At 41.2% G+C, this 16,883-nt stretch overlaps 1 protein-coding gene across 2 annotated transcripts in view; it reads right to left on the bottom strand.

The window, feature by feature from the left end:
* Positions 1–306: 306 nt before the first annotated feature.
* PDSS2 (decaprenyl diphosphate synthase subunit 2) overlaps positions 307–16,883 on the bottom strand; it is a 257,101-nt gene continuing 240,524 nt past the window's right edge. For both annotated transcript variants that reach the window (XM_027089390.1, XM_027089396.1), the window contains one exon: positions 307–4,379. In XM_027089390.1, the coding sequence (XP_026945191.1) occupies positions 4,221–4,379 (159 nt within the window). In that variant the 3' untranslated portion in view covers positions 307–4,220. The remainder of the gene's footprint in view (positions 4,380–16,883) is intronic.

The following is a 16,883-nucleotide window of genomic DNA, read 5'->3' as shown; positions in this document are numbered from 1 at the left end:
ATCTTAACAACAGGATTTCACAGTGGGAAGACAAATGAAGGGGCAGGAAAGAATCTTCCTGAATCTAAGAGCTCTAGGAAGGAACGTGAAAAGAGTTTTCTGAAAGCAACGTTCTCCTTGTCTGTGATGGACCTGCTGTTTAGTTAGTCTTTTATTTTTTTTTGGCTGCGCCATGTGGCTTACAGGATCCTAGTTCCCTGACCAGGGATTGAACCCAGGCCATGGCAGTGAAAGCACCAAGTCCTAACCACTGGACTGCTAGGGAATTCCTAGTTAAGTCTTAAAAAAGAGAGAAAGAAAAAGAAGTAGCCTTTAGCTGCAATTTTGTTGAGTAAACACAATTCCCCCAAAGCCACTTGCCCAAAGAGATCTATGTTACAGCAACTTTTCAGGTATTGAAAGATAATCACGGGTTATTCAGATTACTTTCTGGTCACCTGAGTGACCAGAATGTTGTAGGTACTGGGCCTTAAAAAACGTGTACATCTTTTTGGAGCATTTTGCACTAATGTATATGTCCTTTACCCCAAGTCTGTAGGTTTCACCTGCATGCTGGGCCATAGCAATACCATTGGCATAGGTAAGAGAAAGTCTCAAACATTAGAGAACAAGACCTGGACCAGGCACACAATGTCACTGATCACTTATTTTTAGGTGTGACTGGGTTACCACATTATATAAGAAAACATGAAGAGGATTTAGTGTTGTCATCAAGTAAAACTCACAACAAAGTTTAATGATAGTCATAATCCTTATCTTCTTTCAAAGTAACTAATAGTGAATGGCAAATAACTCACTATCTAATCAATATCTAATTGACACCGTTTTTTAGAAACAGTTTTTCTAAGTTGGGGAATTCAAAAGAAGATGACTTAGTGGCACAGGAAACGGCTTTGTAGTTCCTCGGGAAATATAATTTAAAAATTTATAAAAGAATGTCTCTAGAGGTGGGACTAAGAGAGAGATGTGTGAGACACAAAAGGAAGGGTAGTCAGAGAAGAGGGGAAGTGGGTCACAGGTGCTGTGGGGGTGAGGGCGGAAGCTGCATTAGCAAGGTGAAATGCTGTGGGGAAGTCTGCATGCAGGGGGACGTCTGGTAAACTTCACAGTGAGGTCACCATCTGTGAACGAGAAGAAGGCATCTCAGTGGAGTAGTGCCGTGAGACCCGATAGATTTGTTGAACAAGTAGTCTTTGAGTGTCTACAGTGCTGGCGCTGGTCTAGATGGTGGGGACCCGGCAGTGAATGTAGTGAATAACCAATTGCCAGGGTTAAGGAGTTAGTAGCCTGTAAGACGGTGTGCTGCTAATGCTAGGAAGAAAAAAGTAGAGGTGGAAGGATAAATAGGGGAAGTGAGGGATGTCATTTAGGGGAGAACTGAGCCCATTCATAGCCAGCAGGGGAAACACAAGGCTCAAGAATAGGGACATGAGGGAGACAGGAGGCTGAAGGCTCGAGATCTTTGGAAAGGAGTAGAGTCTTATCTGGAGAGAGAAGCAAAGGAAGAGAGAAAGCGGTGCTGTCTGGAATGACTCTAAAGTGGGGAGATGGCGTGTGAAGGCAAGCCAGTCTGTCAGAGGCAGTCCTTTCTGCTGGCTCCTGCATCTATAAATGGGGGATTAAGTCTTACCCCCAGAGAGTGGTTGTGGGGTTCGAACAAGACAGTACTGTTAAGGCCCTTAGCAGAGTGCCTGGTATACACGCAGAGCCCTTACTTGAAGAAAGGACTGATAGGGAGGAAGGAGAGTGCAGGTGGGCTCAGGGGCCTGAAGTGAGTGAGGTTTGCAGGTCCAGGTGGGGGGGAAGAGGGACAATGGTTAATGAATGAATTCTTCACTCTAGCAAGAAACTGGGGGTGGAGAGTGATGCAGAGGGGGTAAAGGAGGAGACATTCTAAGGTCACTAACTCTGCCTTGTCAGTACCTTCCCTGGCAGCACTCAGGCAGTAGGCCAAAAGGTGTAATTAAGCACGTCTTGCTGCCCCCAAATTTCTCCCTAGAGATTGTCTGAAATTATAAGGGCTTAAAATGAATTAATAAATAAATATCCCTGAAGAAGGGGTACGGAGAAGACTATCAGTATTTAATACTTTAGACTGACTTAGCCAGCGTATTAGGTTTAACAAAAGCAGAGCTGTCACTCAACAGTGAGGGCAGGGCTGTTGCTCCCAGGGAGCCGGACAGACAGCAGGGCACAGGAGAGGGAACAGAGGCCTGGAAGGCAGCTGGGAAGATGAAAGGGAGGTAGGAAATGTTCCAAAGAAAGCAGAAAGGCGGGTGTTGAAACAAAGAGTCCAGGATTATAAGCCATACAAAGGAGAGCTGGGAATTCTTTAGGTCACCTGTGAGGCAGCTTGGCAAGAAGTCTGCCATTAAGTTTTATGCTTTCCTTCATAGCCTCTCTTTGTGTTTCACCTTCCCTGTTCCCTGAATTTCACATAGCATCTTTGTTATCTAGAGAGTCAGAAATGGCAAACTTTTAGAAAATAAAACAAAGCTGGAGAGGACCTCATATATTCTCTTGTTTAACCTTATTTTACAAATGTGGAAACTGAGGCTCACAGGGAAGTGACTTGTTCAAGGTCACACAGCGAACCAGGTGCTAAACCAGAACTAGAAGAGCCCTAGAATCCTGCCTTGTGTTCCATAGTACCTGACCATCTGCTTAATAAAACCTACAGCTTGCTGAAGTTCCTGCTCATCCAGAGAACATAAAGCATGACTCCTCCTTTGTGGAAGTTAATGATTAAAACCTAGTCTGATCTAAAGCATCTAACCATAGTTACTAATTAAGCCAATTTCTGTGAGAAAAGGCATTTCAAACAGAAGAGTGGAGTGTTCTCTTCAGCTAAATCTATAGGCCTTCAAATTGTAATAGCATAAACTGTACAATTACAACATTTCAAGTACGCTTAAAAATATTTCAAAATACAATACCTTAACCTCTGTAGCTTACATTTTCTTTTCATTGCATGCCACATGATGGGTCCTGATAAAACGGTTTTGTAACTTTTGAAGAAGGAATTTAACTAAAGTGACTTTACTTAGTGTTTGAGTGAACTAGGTAATAAAATCTGTTTGCTGTGTTCGCTGTCTCCAGATAGGGCTGTAATTACACCACATAAGGAAGAAAGGTAGCTGAGTCTCAATCTAGATCATTTATGTAAACTCAGCCTTCTTGTCAACGGTGTTCTCATATTGCATGCATGCAAACCTCAAAAATCATCTCCTATGAACCACAGAGAGACAGTGTCCAATTGCAGGCCTGTGAGATTGCTTATATTCTTTCTGTAATTGGATGTCTGTGGTTCAAGACCAAAATCTGACACTCTGAGGCTAAAAAAAAAAATCACCAATGAATTCCCCAGTACAACAATTATATATCTGACACTTGTAAAAATTAAAGGTATTCTCTACACCAACGTATTACAAATGAATACATTTACTTGAAAAAAAGAAGCATCCTGTTCAGCTTGGAAAAAAAAAAAAGTTTGGTTCTTTGAAATGCGTTTGAAAAAATCTGGTCTTCCAGAAAGAAAAACAGGCAATTCCTACTATAACCAAGTTAACATTTGATAACATTTTAATCTCCTACTTCAATTATTTGGCCTTATTTTTTCAGCAGTTTCCCCCCCAAAATCTTACAGAACCCAAGAAGCACGAAGTATATCCATACTGCATCTATAAAATACAAAGACATAATTGCAAGAAGACAAAGCATGTTTTTTTTTCTTAATCATTAAACTACCCTCCGTTATGAAAAATTGGTCACTGGCTTTTGATTTGACAGTCCTCCCTGGCTGGCATTGATAGTGTTTCTCTTGACACCTGCAGCTTCCAGTTTGCCCTGTCCTCTCTAGAAGGAAAACCACAGGCCACCGCCCTGGCGCCATCCCTGGCTCAGTCCAATCAATAAGGACTTATTTCCTGTCCATTTGCTGAGGTCACAGGAGCGAATCTCATTAATTATTTCTGCTACTGAAGCCTCAAGTGTGCTTGTGGCGTGACAACTGAAAACTGCTTGACCTTTTTTCTTCTAATTTTGTTTGTAGCAGTTCCAAAAAGAAGGCAGTATTCATTTAGCAGTGTGGTAAAAAGAAAAAAAATGTATATGTTGTTAAAGTCATTAACACATTTAGATCTTTCATCATGAAAGCTCTCCCGATCACCTCATTCCCCAGTTTTTTTCAGCTAACGAACAGTAGTCTTTTTAATTTGGTGTCACGAAAATCTGGTCACAGCAAACACAATGTTTTCTAAAGCAGTTCTGGCCTCCGAGGGAGGAAAGCTCTCCAGGGCCTCCAGTGCCTTGTTTCCATGGTAACGACACAGGTCAATAGCTGAAGTCACACCTTTGCCAGCGCTGATTGTTTCTCGCAACTGTTAAGAAACAAACGCACAGGAAAAGTCAGTTTTTAAGGTACCACAATTAAATTGGGGAGGAGAGGTGGAAAACAAAGAAGGGGAGAAACAGTATAGATTCACTGTCTCTGCTTTTGAGGTTAAAGAGGACACCATCCCCCAGTGATTTTGAGGCACTAACATTCCCTAAGGCTGCTAGGTTTGGCCCTCCAGAGCAGAACAATAGGTTCCAATTAGCCTAATTACACCTCTTCCCCAACTCGCCCCTGTGATATCTTGAAGTGGGCCCTGCTGGAGGGTGGTGGTGATGAGGCAGAGGGCATTTACATCTCTGACATTTTGAATTCAGCAGCCTGATATTCTTAGGTGAGGAAGGCTTCATTAACATCCTAGTTAATAACTAATATTTTTACACTGTATGTTGGCACAATAGTCCATGTGAAAATTCAAGAAAGACACATAGTATTAGATCTGAGCACTACATTATTAAAACTGTAAGACTTTGGGAGGAATGAATTAAAATACCCTTTGTGAAGAAGAAAGTCAACTCTTGCCCACAAATGGAGTTGATTTCCAATCCCTCTCCCTGATGACTGGAAAGGACCAATACAATGGTTACACTTTAGAGCTGAAAAAGACTTACAATGATTTGGCCGGTCCACTTCCCCTTGCCCCGATTCCATCTTCTTCTCAGTGAATACCTCTAATGTCTGCTTTACTCCCTAAACCAGAAACTCGGGAGTTCTCCTTCATCCATTCAGGCACCATGGCTCACCCATGACTGAACTTTCTGGCTCCCCACTAGGTTGGTTGGCGCCCAGTGACAAGTTCTAGTCCATGAGACGTGAACGGTGTGTGTCACTTCTGGGCTGTAGCATTTAACGGTCCATATGAGTCCCGCCAGAGGTTTCCCTCTGGTACATCAACCAGTCACATTGAAGAAGCCCCTCAGGTTGGATCCCCGAGTGGCCACGGTGAGCAACCACGGTGCCTCTCCAACCTGCACAGGACATGTAGTATGGGCAAGAAACACGTCTGTTGTCTGAAGAGACGGTCAGGTTGTCTGTGGCCATCTTGACTGATATACTCACTGAGTCTCAGCCATTCTATCTCATACAAAGCCCTCCAATTATCATCTGCTCTTCACTCTCATTGCCACATCAGTTCAGGCTATCATCATCGCTTGCCTGGGTTATTTTTGCAATCACCTCCTAAAGCGTCTTCCCACCACCAGTTCTTTGCCTCTGGACTCCATCCTTCACGCTGCCAAGAAGATCTTTATAAAAAGCAAATGTGATCTTGCTTAAAACCCTCCACTGCCTTCCAATAGCTTTAAGGAAAAAAAAGTCCAAGCTCTTTCATGAGGCATGGAAGTCCTTTCCCTTTCCGCCGTTTCATCATTACTTAGGGAAACTACTTGCAGCTGATGGCTTGAGACAGTCTCCACACACGCCCCTCGAGCCATCAAGCTCCCCAAATTCCACTTGGGTGGAATGTACACAGCTAGGATGACAGGCCTAAGGGGTTAGGTGCCCTTCTTCCTTGGGGCTCCTGGAGTGCCCTGTGCATATGTGGAGTACAGCATTATTATATAGTGTTGTATTTTAATTCTCCATTCACTTATCTATCTCTTCATTAGACTTGGAGCTATCGTATAATGCATGAAACATAAAGGAATAAAAGAAATAACCTGCTTTACTCCCCTAATTATATAGATGAGAGGAGAGGGCCAGAGAAGCTCAGCGGCTCACACAAGATCACAGATGGATAGTGACAAAGCTGCGATCAGAAGCCAGTTTTCCTAACACCCAGTCCAGTGGCACTTAATATTATACTCTGCCAGACTCTCAGCATTCTACAGGTATTTCCACACTGCATATGAACTTTGGTATTGTTTCAGCCTAGGGTTCCCTGGTTTCCTGCCATCACTGAATGCATGAAGGCACTAAAATGGTCCTGGGTATCAGAGGTAGCCAGATTCAAGCTCCTCTTCTAGCTCCCATCTTAGAGAGGCCAGTTAACTGCTCTGAGTTTAAATGGGGATAATATCAGTCCCTTGTAGGACTGCTCGGGGGGGTACTGCATGAGACAGTATAGAGTGCTTGACAGTGTCTAAAACACTACAGATATTCAGAAGTACTTAATTCTTCTTCCTCCTCAAGCCCTTAGCCATTGCCAAGAAAACTACCCCATCCAAAATAGATCAAATCTATCTTAGCTTGATGCACAGCAACCTCAAAGGTAGCTGAACTTGGATCAGACCAGCCTTAAAGATTAAAAAAAAAGAAAAAGAAAGAACATGCTTCTTATTTTCATTATCTTTAATTCCCTCAAGTCTAAATTAGACTGGCCAACATTCTCTTTTCTGGACTTCTAGGTTGGTGACTGCAGGCAAGTGGATATCTGCATGACTGGATTTCAGTTTGTAAATATTAATTGAGCACCTATTATGTGTAAAGAGTACAATGATCCTTTTTTGCTTTATGGGTCAGGAACTAACGAAGGGTATACTGTGAAAAGCAGCAAGTGAAGGACTACAGATGACCAGAGAAATGAGAGCAACTTTGATTAGAAGAGATTTAAGAGGGCCTTACAGAAAAGGGATTTAAGGCATGTCCTGAGAATGCTGATAAGTAGTTATGGCGTCGGGGTAGCAAGAAAATTATAGGGAAAGAGAATAGCTTGAACAAAGGCACAGAGGAGACCAGAGCTAATGAAAACAGATTGGTGTGATACTTTACAGGAGTAGGTGAGAGGGGACCCAGGTGGGTTCTGAAAACCAACCTACGAACTTATTTATTTATTTTATTTATTATTATTATTATTATTCTTTGCGGTACGCGGGCCTCTCACTGTCGCGGCCTCTCCCGTTGCGGAGCACAGGCTCCGGACGCGCAGGCTCAGCGGCCATGGCTCACGGGCCCAGCCGCTCCGCGGCATGTGGGATCTTCCTGGACCGCGGCACGAACCCGTGTCCCCTGCATCGGCAGGCGGACTCTCAACCACTGTGCCACCAGGGAAGCCCAACCTAAGAACTTTATTAAAAATTTTTTTTATTATCAAACATTTATTTTTTATTTTTTTATTTTTTGGCTGTGCTGCGTGGCACACGGGATCTTAGTTCCCTGACCAGGGATTGAACGCATGGCCCCTGCAGTGGAAGCACAGTGTCTTAACCATTGGACCAGCCGGGAAATCCCTCAAATATTTTAAAAGTACAGAAAAGTTGAAAGACTAGCCCAGGAGTTGGCAACCTATGGCCTCAGGCCAAATTTGGCCCCCCTGTTTTTATAAATTAAGTTCTGCTGGAATATAACCATGCCCATTTATTTAAGTATTGTCTATGGTTGTTTCTGTGCTATAATGGCAGACCTACAGAGTTGAGTAGCTGCCACAGAGACTGTATGGATTGCAAAGCCTAAAATATTTACACTTTGGCCTTTAGAGGAAGTCTGTGACTTCTGGACGTAGCATAATTAATGAACGCGTATCTTCTACCTAGATTCAACAACTATTAATATTTTGCTATTTTTGTTCTATCTACTTGTATGTGTGTGTTTTCTGAATCATTTGAAAGTAAGCTGTTTAAGCTGGTATATTAGCTCTCCAGAGGAGGAAAAAGCCCTATTTGTAGCATTTGCAGATTTTTGCGGTATAAATACTCCCATCATGGCTGATGTCAAGCTACCAAGGGTTGTAGAATCACAAAATTCTTGAATATTTAACAACTGGCTCTCAGCTGGTAGGAGGAGGCTTGGACATACCACAGGCGGCAGGATGCTTTACCCTTGTTTTGAGAAGCATCTCCAAAGATAAGAACATTCTCCTACATGGCCAGAATACCATTATCACAGCTCGGAAAGTTAACAGTAATCCTCTCCTATTATCAATATCTAGTCCATCTGCAAATTTCCCCAATTGGCTCCAAAATGTCTTTTTTAGCCTTTTTTTCCCCCCAAACCACAATGAATCCTGGTTTACACACTGCATTCATCTGTTATGACACTTTAAACTTCTTCCCACTATGATATTGCCATTTTGAAAGGACCAAGCTATGTTGTACAATGTTCTACATTCTGTGTTTCTCTGATTGCTACGCTTAGTTTGTTAGTCTGTAAACTTTATTCAGTCAGGCTCAACTGAATATTTGATGGTGACTTATATGGTATTTAACCCTACAATGAAGGGTAATTCAGACTAGGGCAAAATAGCACCCAGGAGGACATCACTAAAAGTTACTCAAGCCCTAAAAGAGTTAATTTCTCTTCCCCAATGACTACTGTACTTCCAGTTAATACTCCAATCTGCTCTCCACACGGTTGGCTCCCAGGACTTTGCATACCAAGGACCTGATAGCTTCCACGTGTAAAATGCCCATTTCAGAACTCATCAGTAATCTAATCCTTCATGGAAGGTATTATTCCTCACAGGCATCTGTATACACTTCCACCAACAAAACATAAACTACTGGCTCAAAGGAAATCCTTTAGATATAATTAATAGCACATAAATGAGACTCGTTTTTACTGTAAATTAGAAGAGGCCATGAGTTTACCCAGAAAAATACACTCTTGTCCTTTGTAAGTAAATGCGACAAAAGACACATTAAGCTGGAGTTCCCAAACTTGGCTGATCATAAGATTCATCTGGGGAGCTTTCAAATGCAGATGCATAGGCCTCATTCTTGGAGATGGATTCAGTAAGGCCTAAAAAAAAAATGCTTCTTTTTTTAATGTTTTTTTAAAATGCTAATCACTGGTCATTGCAATGATTAGCCAGATTTGGGAGTACCTCACTCGCTGGGGCATGTATTTTGAGAGATTGTATTTTAAAACTGTCATGTTGGGTTTATATCGTTTTTTGTTTTTTGGTTTTTTTTCCTTTTGCGGTATGTGGGCCTCTCACTGTTGTGGCCTCTCCCGTTGTGGAGCACAGGCTCCGGACGCGCAGGCTCAGCGGCCATGGCTCACGGGCCCAGCCGCTCCACGGCATGTGGGATCTTCCCAGACCGGGGCACAAACCCGTGTTCCCTGCATCGGCAGGCGGACTCTCAACCACTGTGCCACCAGGGAAGCCCTATATCGTTTTAACCACACTTCCAAAGGGTTGTTCTTGTGATGCTCAAATTAAATTTAGCAAGCATTTATTGGGCACCCATATGGTATAGGTATATAATAGGGGCTGTAGCTACAGAGAGAAACACAGTTGCTGCCCCCAGGACCACTGTTAGAGGGCTTGTCATAGGGCTACAGAACCAGAGAGGGTTGAATGGAACACTGAGGGATTGGGCCCATGACCTTGGTTCTAATAACTGCAAGAGAAAAGACCACAATTAAAAAAAAATTATTTCCGCTTTTGCCTTCCCCTACATTTTGACTGGGCAAATTCCCAATTGATGCATAGGTAGAACTTTCCATATTAGGATGTGGCTAGAAATGCTAGTATGCCCACTCTGGCCTTTATGGCCTGAAAAACACTTTAGCTGTAAGATAAATTAAAAAAATACAAAATGGTGAATTATCAGTCTCCATTTTATTTCCCTGATATAGCACTTTAGGGCAATAATGTAATTAAATCTCTAATTAAGTCAACTGAATAACTGTGTAAGTGCAGAATCACCCGAAATAAATTAAGTCCAAATCCCCTGCTAGAGGATCCAATTAAAGATATTAACACCAAGAGGATCCACAGTACTTAAAATGCATTATTATTTAACATTTATTAAAAGGTGTTATTAAACACCTTTTCCGTGATAAATGTTGCTTTTATGAGACCCTTTTGAGAAATCATTGTATGCCTCTGAAAACTATTTGGTTTGAAAGTCCTCTTAAAATATTAAAGGCAAGCCCTTGCCACGGGATCTAAGCAGCTTTAGAAGATGTGGAGGCAGCAGTCGCTTCTCTCCAATGAAATCAAAACAAAACCTTAGACCTAGAAGAAACCCCAAACACCATCTTCGCTTCTCACCTCATTTTGCAGAAGACACTGGATGAGAGAGGCTAAGTGATGTGGACCAGAGTCAAGAGCAAATTTGAGAAATGGCCTAGGTTTCATTTCTGCACATCCAGAGCTCTTCTACTCTATAGCACTGGAAAAGATTTGGAGATAGCCCCAAATTTTCTTTCACCCAACCAGATAGAGTGCTTAGAGAGAACAGGGATACTAAAACTCATCTGGAACACAGGGCAGACCTTGTTCTGAAGAAACTGTATAATAGAGAGTAAGGGAGTATGAAACAATATGTTAAAGTTTTGTTTTGTATTTAAATGGTTGAAAACAGCTGGATAAGGGTAAAAGGAAACAAATGGGAGCCATGCTGTTATGGGAAGAGACCACATACCTCTCACCCAAGTGGTAGAAGTGGACCATGCTTCCTTAACACATTATACAGCTGGCAGAAAGGTATGATGCAGTAATGATACGGTACTTCAACCTTTGAACATCTGCTAAAACTTGCATTCTATAGTCGGCAAATTCCTGGTGTGCCTAACTGATAATCTTATGTATTAGAAGATAGAAGAAGCACTTTTTGCTTAATTATGTCAGCATAATTGGATATAAAGGTGATAGGAATTAACAAAAAATTAATGCCATCTTGGTATTAGAATCAGTCCTTAGAAAGGCCTAGCAGGAATGGGTTTGGACACTCAGACTATATGTTAGGAAAGTGCATTGCAAAAATAAGTTTAGTGAAAAGATTGCCATTAACTATAACTGGAAATAAAGTTCAAGGGTGATGGAAGCCTCTGAAAAACTAAATTCCAACAATGTCATACTTAATTATGAAAGTGATCAAAATAATGGCTACTGAATAAGCTCTCTCAGGGCTCTCATTTGAGAAGGTCCAGGTGTAAAAGGAGGAGCCTACGATTCCCTCCACTGCTGAGCATTTCCTCTGCACAGAGCACCACTGTGGAGACAGGGCACTATCTCTGTTTTGAAGGAGCTGACAAGAGAGATGTACAAAACTGTAAAAATTGTGTGGGACTCCACCCAGAGGCTTGTATTGTCACCAGGACACTTGCCACAAGTGTTTTTAAAGTGCTGTTCCTCACAGAAAATGTTCAGAAACAAACAACGTTGTCAGAATCTGCTAAAAGACTGATGGGCATGCATGAGGGAAGGAGATGATGACAAAAATAAGGGGCTCCCAGATGTAAAGGCTGTATGTTGAGTAAGAACAAGTATGTGCAAATATTTCCAAAAGATAATATACTATTAACACTCCCTAACACCATACACAAAAATAAACTCAAAATGGATGAAAGACCTAAATCTAAGGCCAGACACTATAAAACTCTTAGAGGAAAACATAGGCAGCATACTCTATGACATAAATCACAGCAAGATCCTTTTTGACCCACCTCCTAGAGAAAGGGAAATAACACTAAAAATAAACAAATGGGACCTAATGAAACTTAAAAGCTTTTGCACAGCAAAGGAAACCATAAACAAGACGAAAGGACAACCCTCAGAATGGGAGAAAATATTTGCAAATGAAGCAACTGAAAAGGATTAATCTTCAAAATATACAAGCAGCTCATGCAGCTCAATATCAAAGAAACAAACAAAATGGGCAGAAGACCTAAATAGACATTTCTCCAAAGAAGATATACAGATTGCCAACAAACACATGAAAGGATGCTCAACATCACTAATCATTAGAGAAATGCAAATCAAAACCACAATGAGGTATCACCTCACACCAGTCAGAATGGCCATCATCAAAAAAGTATACAAACAATAAATGCTGGAGAGGGTGTGGAGAAAGGGGAACCCTCTTGCACTGTTGGTGGGAATGTAAATTGATACAGCCACTATGGAGAACAGTATGGAGGTTCCTTAAAAAACTAAAAATAGAACTACCATATGACACAGCAATCCCACTCCTGGGCATACACCCTGAGAAAACTATAATTCAAAAAGGTACATGCACCTCAATGTTCACTGCAGCACTATTTACAATAGCCAGGACATGGAAGCAACCTAAGTGTCCATCAGCAGATGAATGGATAAAGAAGATGCAGCACATATATACAATGGAATATTACTCAGCCATAAAAAGAAATGAAATTGAGTTATTTGTAGTGAGGTGGATGGACCTAGAGTCTGTCATACAGAGTGAAGTAAGTCAGAAAGAGAAAAACAAATACTATATGCTAACACATATATATGGAATCTAAAAAAAATGGTTCTAATGAACCTAGAGGCAGGACAGGAATAAAGATGCAGACGTACAGAATGGACTTGAGGACACGGGGAGGGGGAAGGGTAAGCTTGCATGAAGTGAGAGAGTGGCATGGACATATATACACTACCAAATGTAAAACAGAGAGCTACTGGGAAGCAGCCGCATAGCACAGGGAGATCAGCTCGGTGCTTTGTGACCACCTAGAGGGGTGGGACAGGGAGGGTGGGAGGGAGATGCAAGAGGGAGTGGATATGGGGATATATGTATATGTATAGCTGATTCATTTTGTTATAAAGCAGAAACTAACACACCATTGTAAAGCAATTATACTTCAATAAAGATGTTAAAAAGAAAAAGATAATATACTATTGAAAGAAAAAGGAAATAGAACAAGTGAAGAATGAGTTCAAAGTCGTAAAGACTAAAATAAATTCCATGAAGAGGGGCCTTTAAAGATGAAATGTGCATTCACATAGCCCATTACAAGTTGTCAGGGGGGCCTTGGATGCAGCTACCATCCTGGCTTCTGTTGTCCTTTGCTTTCCAAGACCACCCACCCTCCCATTCCAAACATCATATTATCCTCTAGGACAAATAACTGTGCAGCACCCCACTGAGCCCCTCCCTGCGTCAGCTTTCTCACTCTTTTTTTCTGATGTTCTTGTCCAGCTTTCATCCTCTAACACGTCCCTTCTCTGTCTTCCTCCTCACTCTGGAGACCTAGCTTCTGGTCTAGGGCACCTTCACAGATGCACCCACCCACCTCTGTTCTGCTCTCTCATGCTCAGAACGCACATAAACTGTCCTTCCTGGCTACTGAAAGACTGTGAGAAATGTCACAGATGGGAGAGTCAAATGACTAATGCCTTCCAACACAGGACAAAAAAGAAAAAGATGAGGACGAATGTGCATTCTGGAACACAGATCTGGGAGCTTATGAAAATTACGGCAAAATTCCAGAAAAGGTTATTAAATAGACAGTTTGTGAGCTCTCGAGAAAAGGCAGCAGTGATAGCAGCCCCAAGGTAGGTGGGTCACAATGAGCACATTATGACAAAACACTCTCATTTTTCTTTTGATATTAACTTGGCTGTTAGCTTCAGAAATAGTAAAGATAGAGTATATTCAGATTATGGAAACTTAGTCGTGGATAAGACAGAGAAATGGGATCTGTATAAGAGTTTGGCAATATGGATTCAAATACGTAAAATAACTATTCCTAGAAAATGTTTAGTAGTGGATTTATATTGAGCAGAAAAGCAATCTCTAGTGTTGTGCTACAAGACTCAATACTTGGTTCCTTTCCCTTATCACAGGGAATGAAGATGAAGAAGAAATGCATATTAAATTTTAATTTTCAGATGTCATATAGCCAAGAGAGAAAGGCAACACATGGATAGCATCAAAATCTTAATGGTTTTGACATGTTGAGCAATAGACTGATACTAGCCAGAAGAAATGTAACAGGGCAACTGTACAGTTGAGCATTTAGGTTTCAAAAACTAATTGCAAAAGTTTAGACCTCAGTTTGGCAGTGACTCATAAAAAAATGCTGAAAATCTTTGATAACCACATTCTGTATGTAAGCCAACACTATGATGTAGATACTAAAAAAGAAAAAAGCAAACGCAAACTGTGGCAGTATAAACAGATGTACATGTCCAAAAGACAGGCAGGAACAGTCTCACCGCAATCTTTGATGGTCAATCATGTTTAGAAAACTATGTTCAGTCCTGGGTGCCATGTCTCAAGAAGGACACTGACAAGATAGAAAGGGTCCAGTGTTGGGATGAAGAAATATTTGGAAACATGTCATTTAAGGAATGTTTAACCTGGAGGAAAGGATTAAAGGAAGATATTAAACCCATCTTCAAACTTCTAAAGCAATTAAATGGGAGAAGGAGCAGTCTTGTTCTATACGCTTCAGGGAACAGAACAAAGAGCAACAAGATGAAGTTTCTAGGAAGCTTTAATTTCAGTAACAAACAAGAAAGAGTTTTCAAATGACTAGTTTGTCTAACACGAATAGTTTTTTTTTTTTTTTGATGAGCTGTTAACTCCCTATTATTTAAAGTCCTCAGCGACTAGATGCCCACATCTGAAAAAGGTATGAATGAAACTCTAAGCTGAAGGGGGAGGTGGCACAAGGCTGCCTCCAAGGTACCATGCAACTTCAACATCCTAGCTGACAGTGCTTCAGCTGAATGGTTTTGCCAGCTTCTGAGTGGCAAGACTTGGTACAAAAGGAAAAGCTACAATTAAAACGTTTCTCTAGGGCTTCCCTGGTGGTGCAGTGGTTGAGAGTCCACCTGCCGATGCAGGGGACACGAGTTCGTGCCCCGGTCCGGGAAGATCCCACATGCCGCGGACCAGCTGGGCCTGTGAGCCATGGCCACTGAGCCTGCGCGTCCGGAGCCTCCGCAACGGAGAGGCCACAACAGTGAGAGGCCCACATACCGCAAAACAAAACAAAACAAAAACCTTTCTCTAATACAAGAAACTGTGAAATGTACTACAAACAACATAAAATTTTCCTTTTTGCTTAGAATAACAAATTATTTAAAAGAAACTATAGGAAAAAAAAATCTACTGATCTACTGACCTTATTAAATATCTTATTTTGGCAAAAGTGGAAGGAGGTGGAGGGGCTTCCCTGGTGGCGCAGTGGTTGAGAGTCCGCCTGCCGATGCAGGGGACACGGGTTCGTGTCCCGGTCCAGGAAGATCCCACATGCCGCGGTGCGGCTGGGCCCGTGAGCCATGGCCGCTAAGCCTGCGCGTCCAGAGCCTGTGCTCCGCAACGGGAGAGGCCACAGCAGTGAGGGGCCCGTGTGCCGCAAAAAAAAAAAAAAAAAAAGTGGAAGGAGGTGGAAATAAGAGAATTTTTAGTTATTATATTTCCTCAATCACATGAATTCACATGCCAACACACAATTAGAATGGTAGTGCTTCACAATATTAAAATAGTAATAATATTAATAATCGCAATAACAACAAAGACAATCCCATATATAGTACTTATATGTGCCTAGCACTGTGGTAATATATTTATATCTATATAATATATATATATATCTGTAAGATATATATAATAGTACCTACCTCATAGGGCTGTTGTGAGGATTGTACATCTATCTATCTATCTAACTACCTATCTATCTATCTATCTTCTGTTCTATATACCCTATGAGGTATGTGTGTATCTGTCAATCTATCTATCTATCTAGGAAAACATTAGAATTTCCTTTGAGAAGAGAACACATACCTATGTTAATAATGTCCTTTGCACAAGGGCAAACTTTTAAAATACACATCACAGATTAAAAGAATAAATCAAGTCAAATACCTTTGGATAAAACCATATTTACAGAGATGACAAAAAACTGAAACCATCATTAGATTAATTATGTACCTCTATTACAATATATACTTTTTTTTCTACCACAAGTAAAAATGCCATACGGTTGTAGAACAAATGTCAATAGGAATTGGAGGTGGAAAATTTCCACATTTTCTGGGAAGAAAAAGCCATAAATATCTCAATTGATTAAGTATACTCTTCTGGACATTTTTTCTTTTTTGTTTTAAACAAAAAGGCACTGAACAAGACTACTGTGTTACAAAACAAAACTAATATATTTGTAGTTTAAAAATTCTTAATAATAAAACCATATTTTTTTTAACTAAAAATCTCAACCAAAGACTCTGACTGCAGCAGTGGTATTTGGGGTTTCACACAACAACAGGACACTGCCTCATGTCATTTTCACAATTTTTTAAAAACCAATTTCAGGGTTCATCATACTACATTTAAGTCACTGAATAAAGCATTATTCAGTGCTAATAATAAAGCATTATTCAATGAGTTCAAAATGATAAACATAATTTATCCCATGCTTTAACATTTTTACTGTTCCCTAAAATATCAGAATATTTTTCTTTTGTAAAATAGCCTGCAAAATTACTATAATATAGATTTGTATTGAGCTTTAAGATATTCACTTTTAACAAGTTCTATTTATTGTTTTTTTTTTTTGTTGTTGTTATTTTTGCGGTATGTGGGCCTCTCACCTTTGGGGCCTCTCCCGGGATGCGCAGGCTCAGCAGCCATGGCCCACGGGCCCAGCCGCTCCGCGGCACGCGGGATCCCCCCGTACCGGGGCACGAACCCACATCCTCTGCATCGGCAGGCGGACTCTCAACCACTGCGCCACCAGGGAAGCCCTCTATTTATTGTTTTGCAGAATTAAAATCATTCTGTATAACTGTGTGAGAGCACAGGACACACATGACGTTTGTTACACTGTTCTTCTTTTCCCTGGCCAAGTTCTG

Source organism: Aethalodelphis obliquidens, unplaced genomic scaffold (assembly GCF_003676395.1).
Source record: "Aethalodelphis obliquidens isolate GAN/ISIS:26980383/991018 unplaced genomic scaffold, ASM367639v1 scaffold3, whole genome shotgun sequence".
Taxonomy (NCBI): domain Eukaryota; kingdom Metazoa; phylum Chordata; class Mammalia; order Artiodactyla; family Delphinidae; genus Aethalodelphis; species Aethalodelphis obliquidens.
This window is presented reverse-complemented; position numbering and strand designations above follow the sequence as displayed.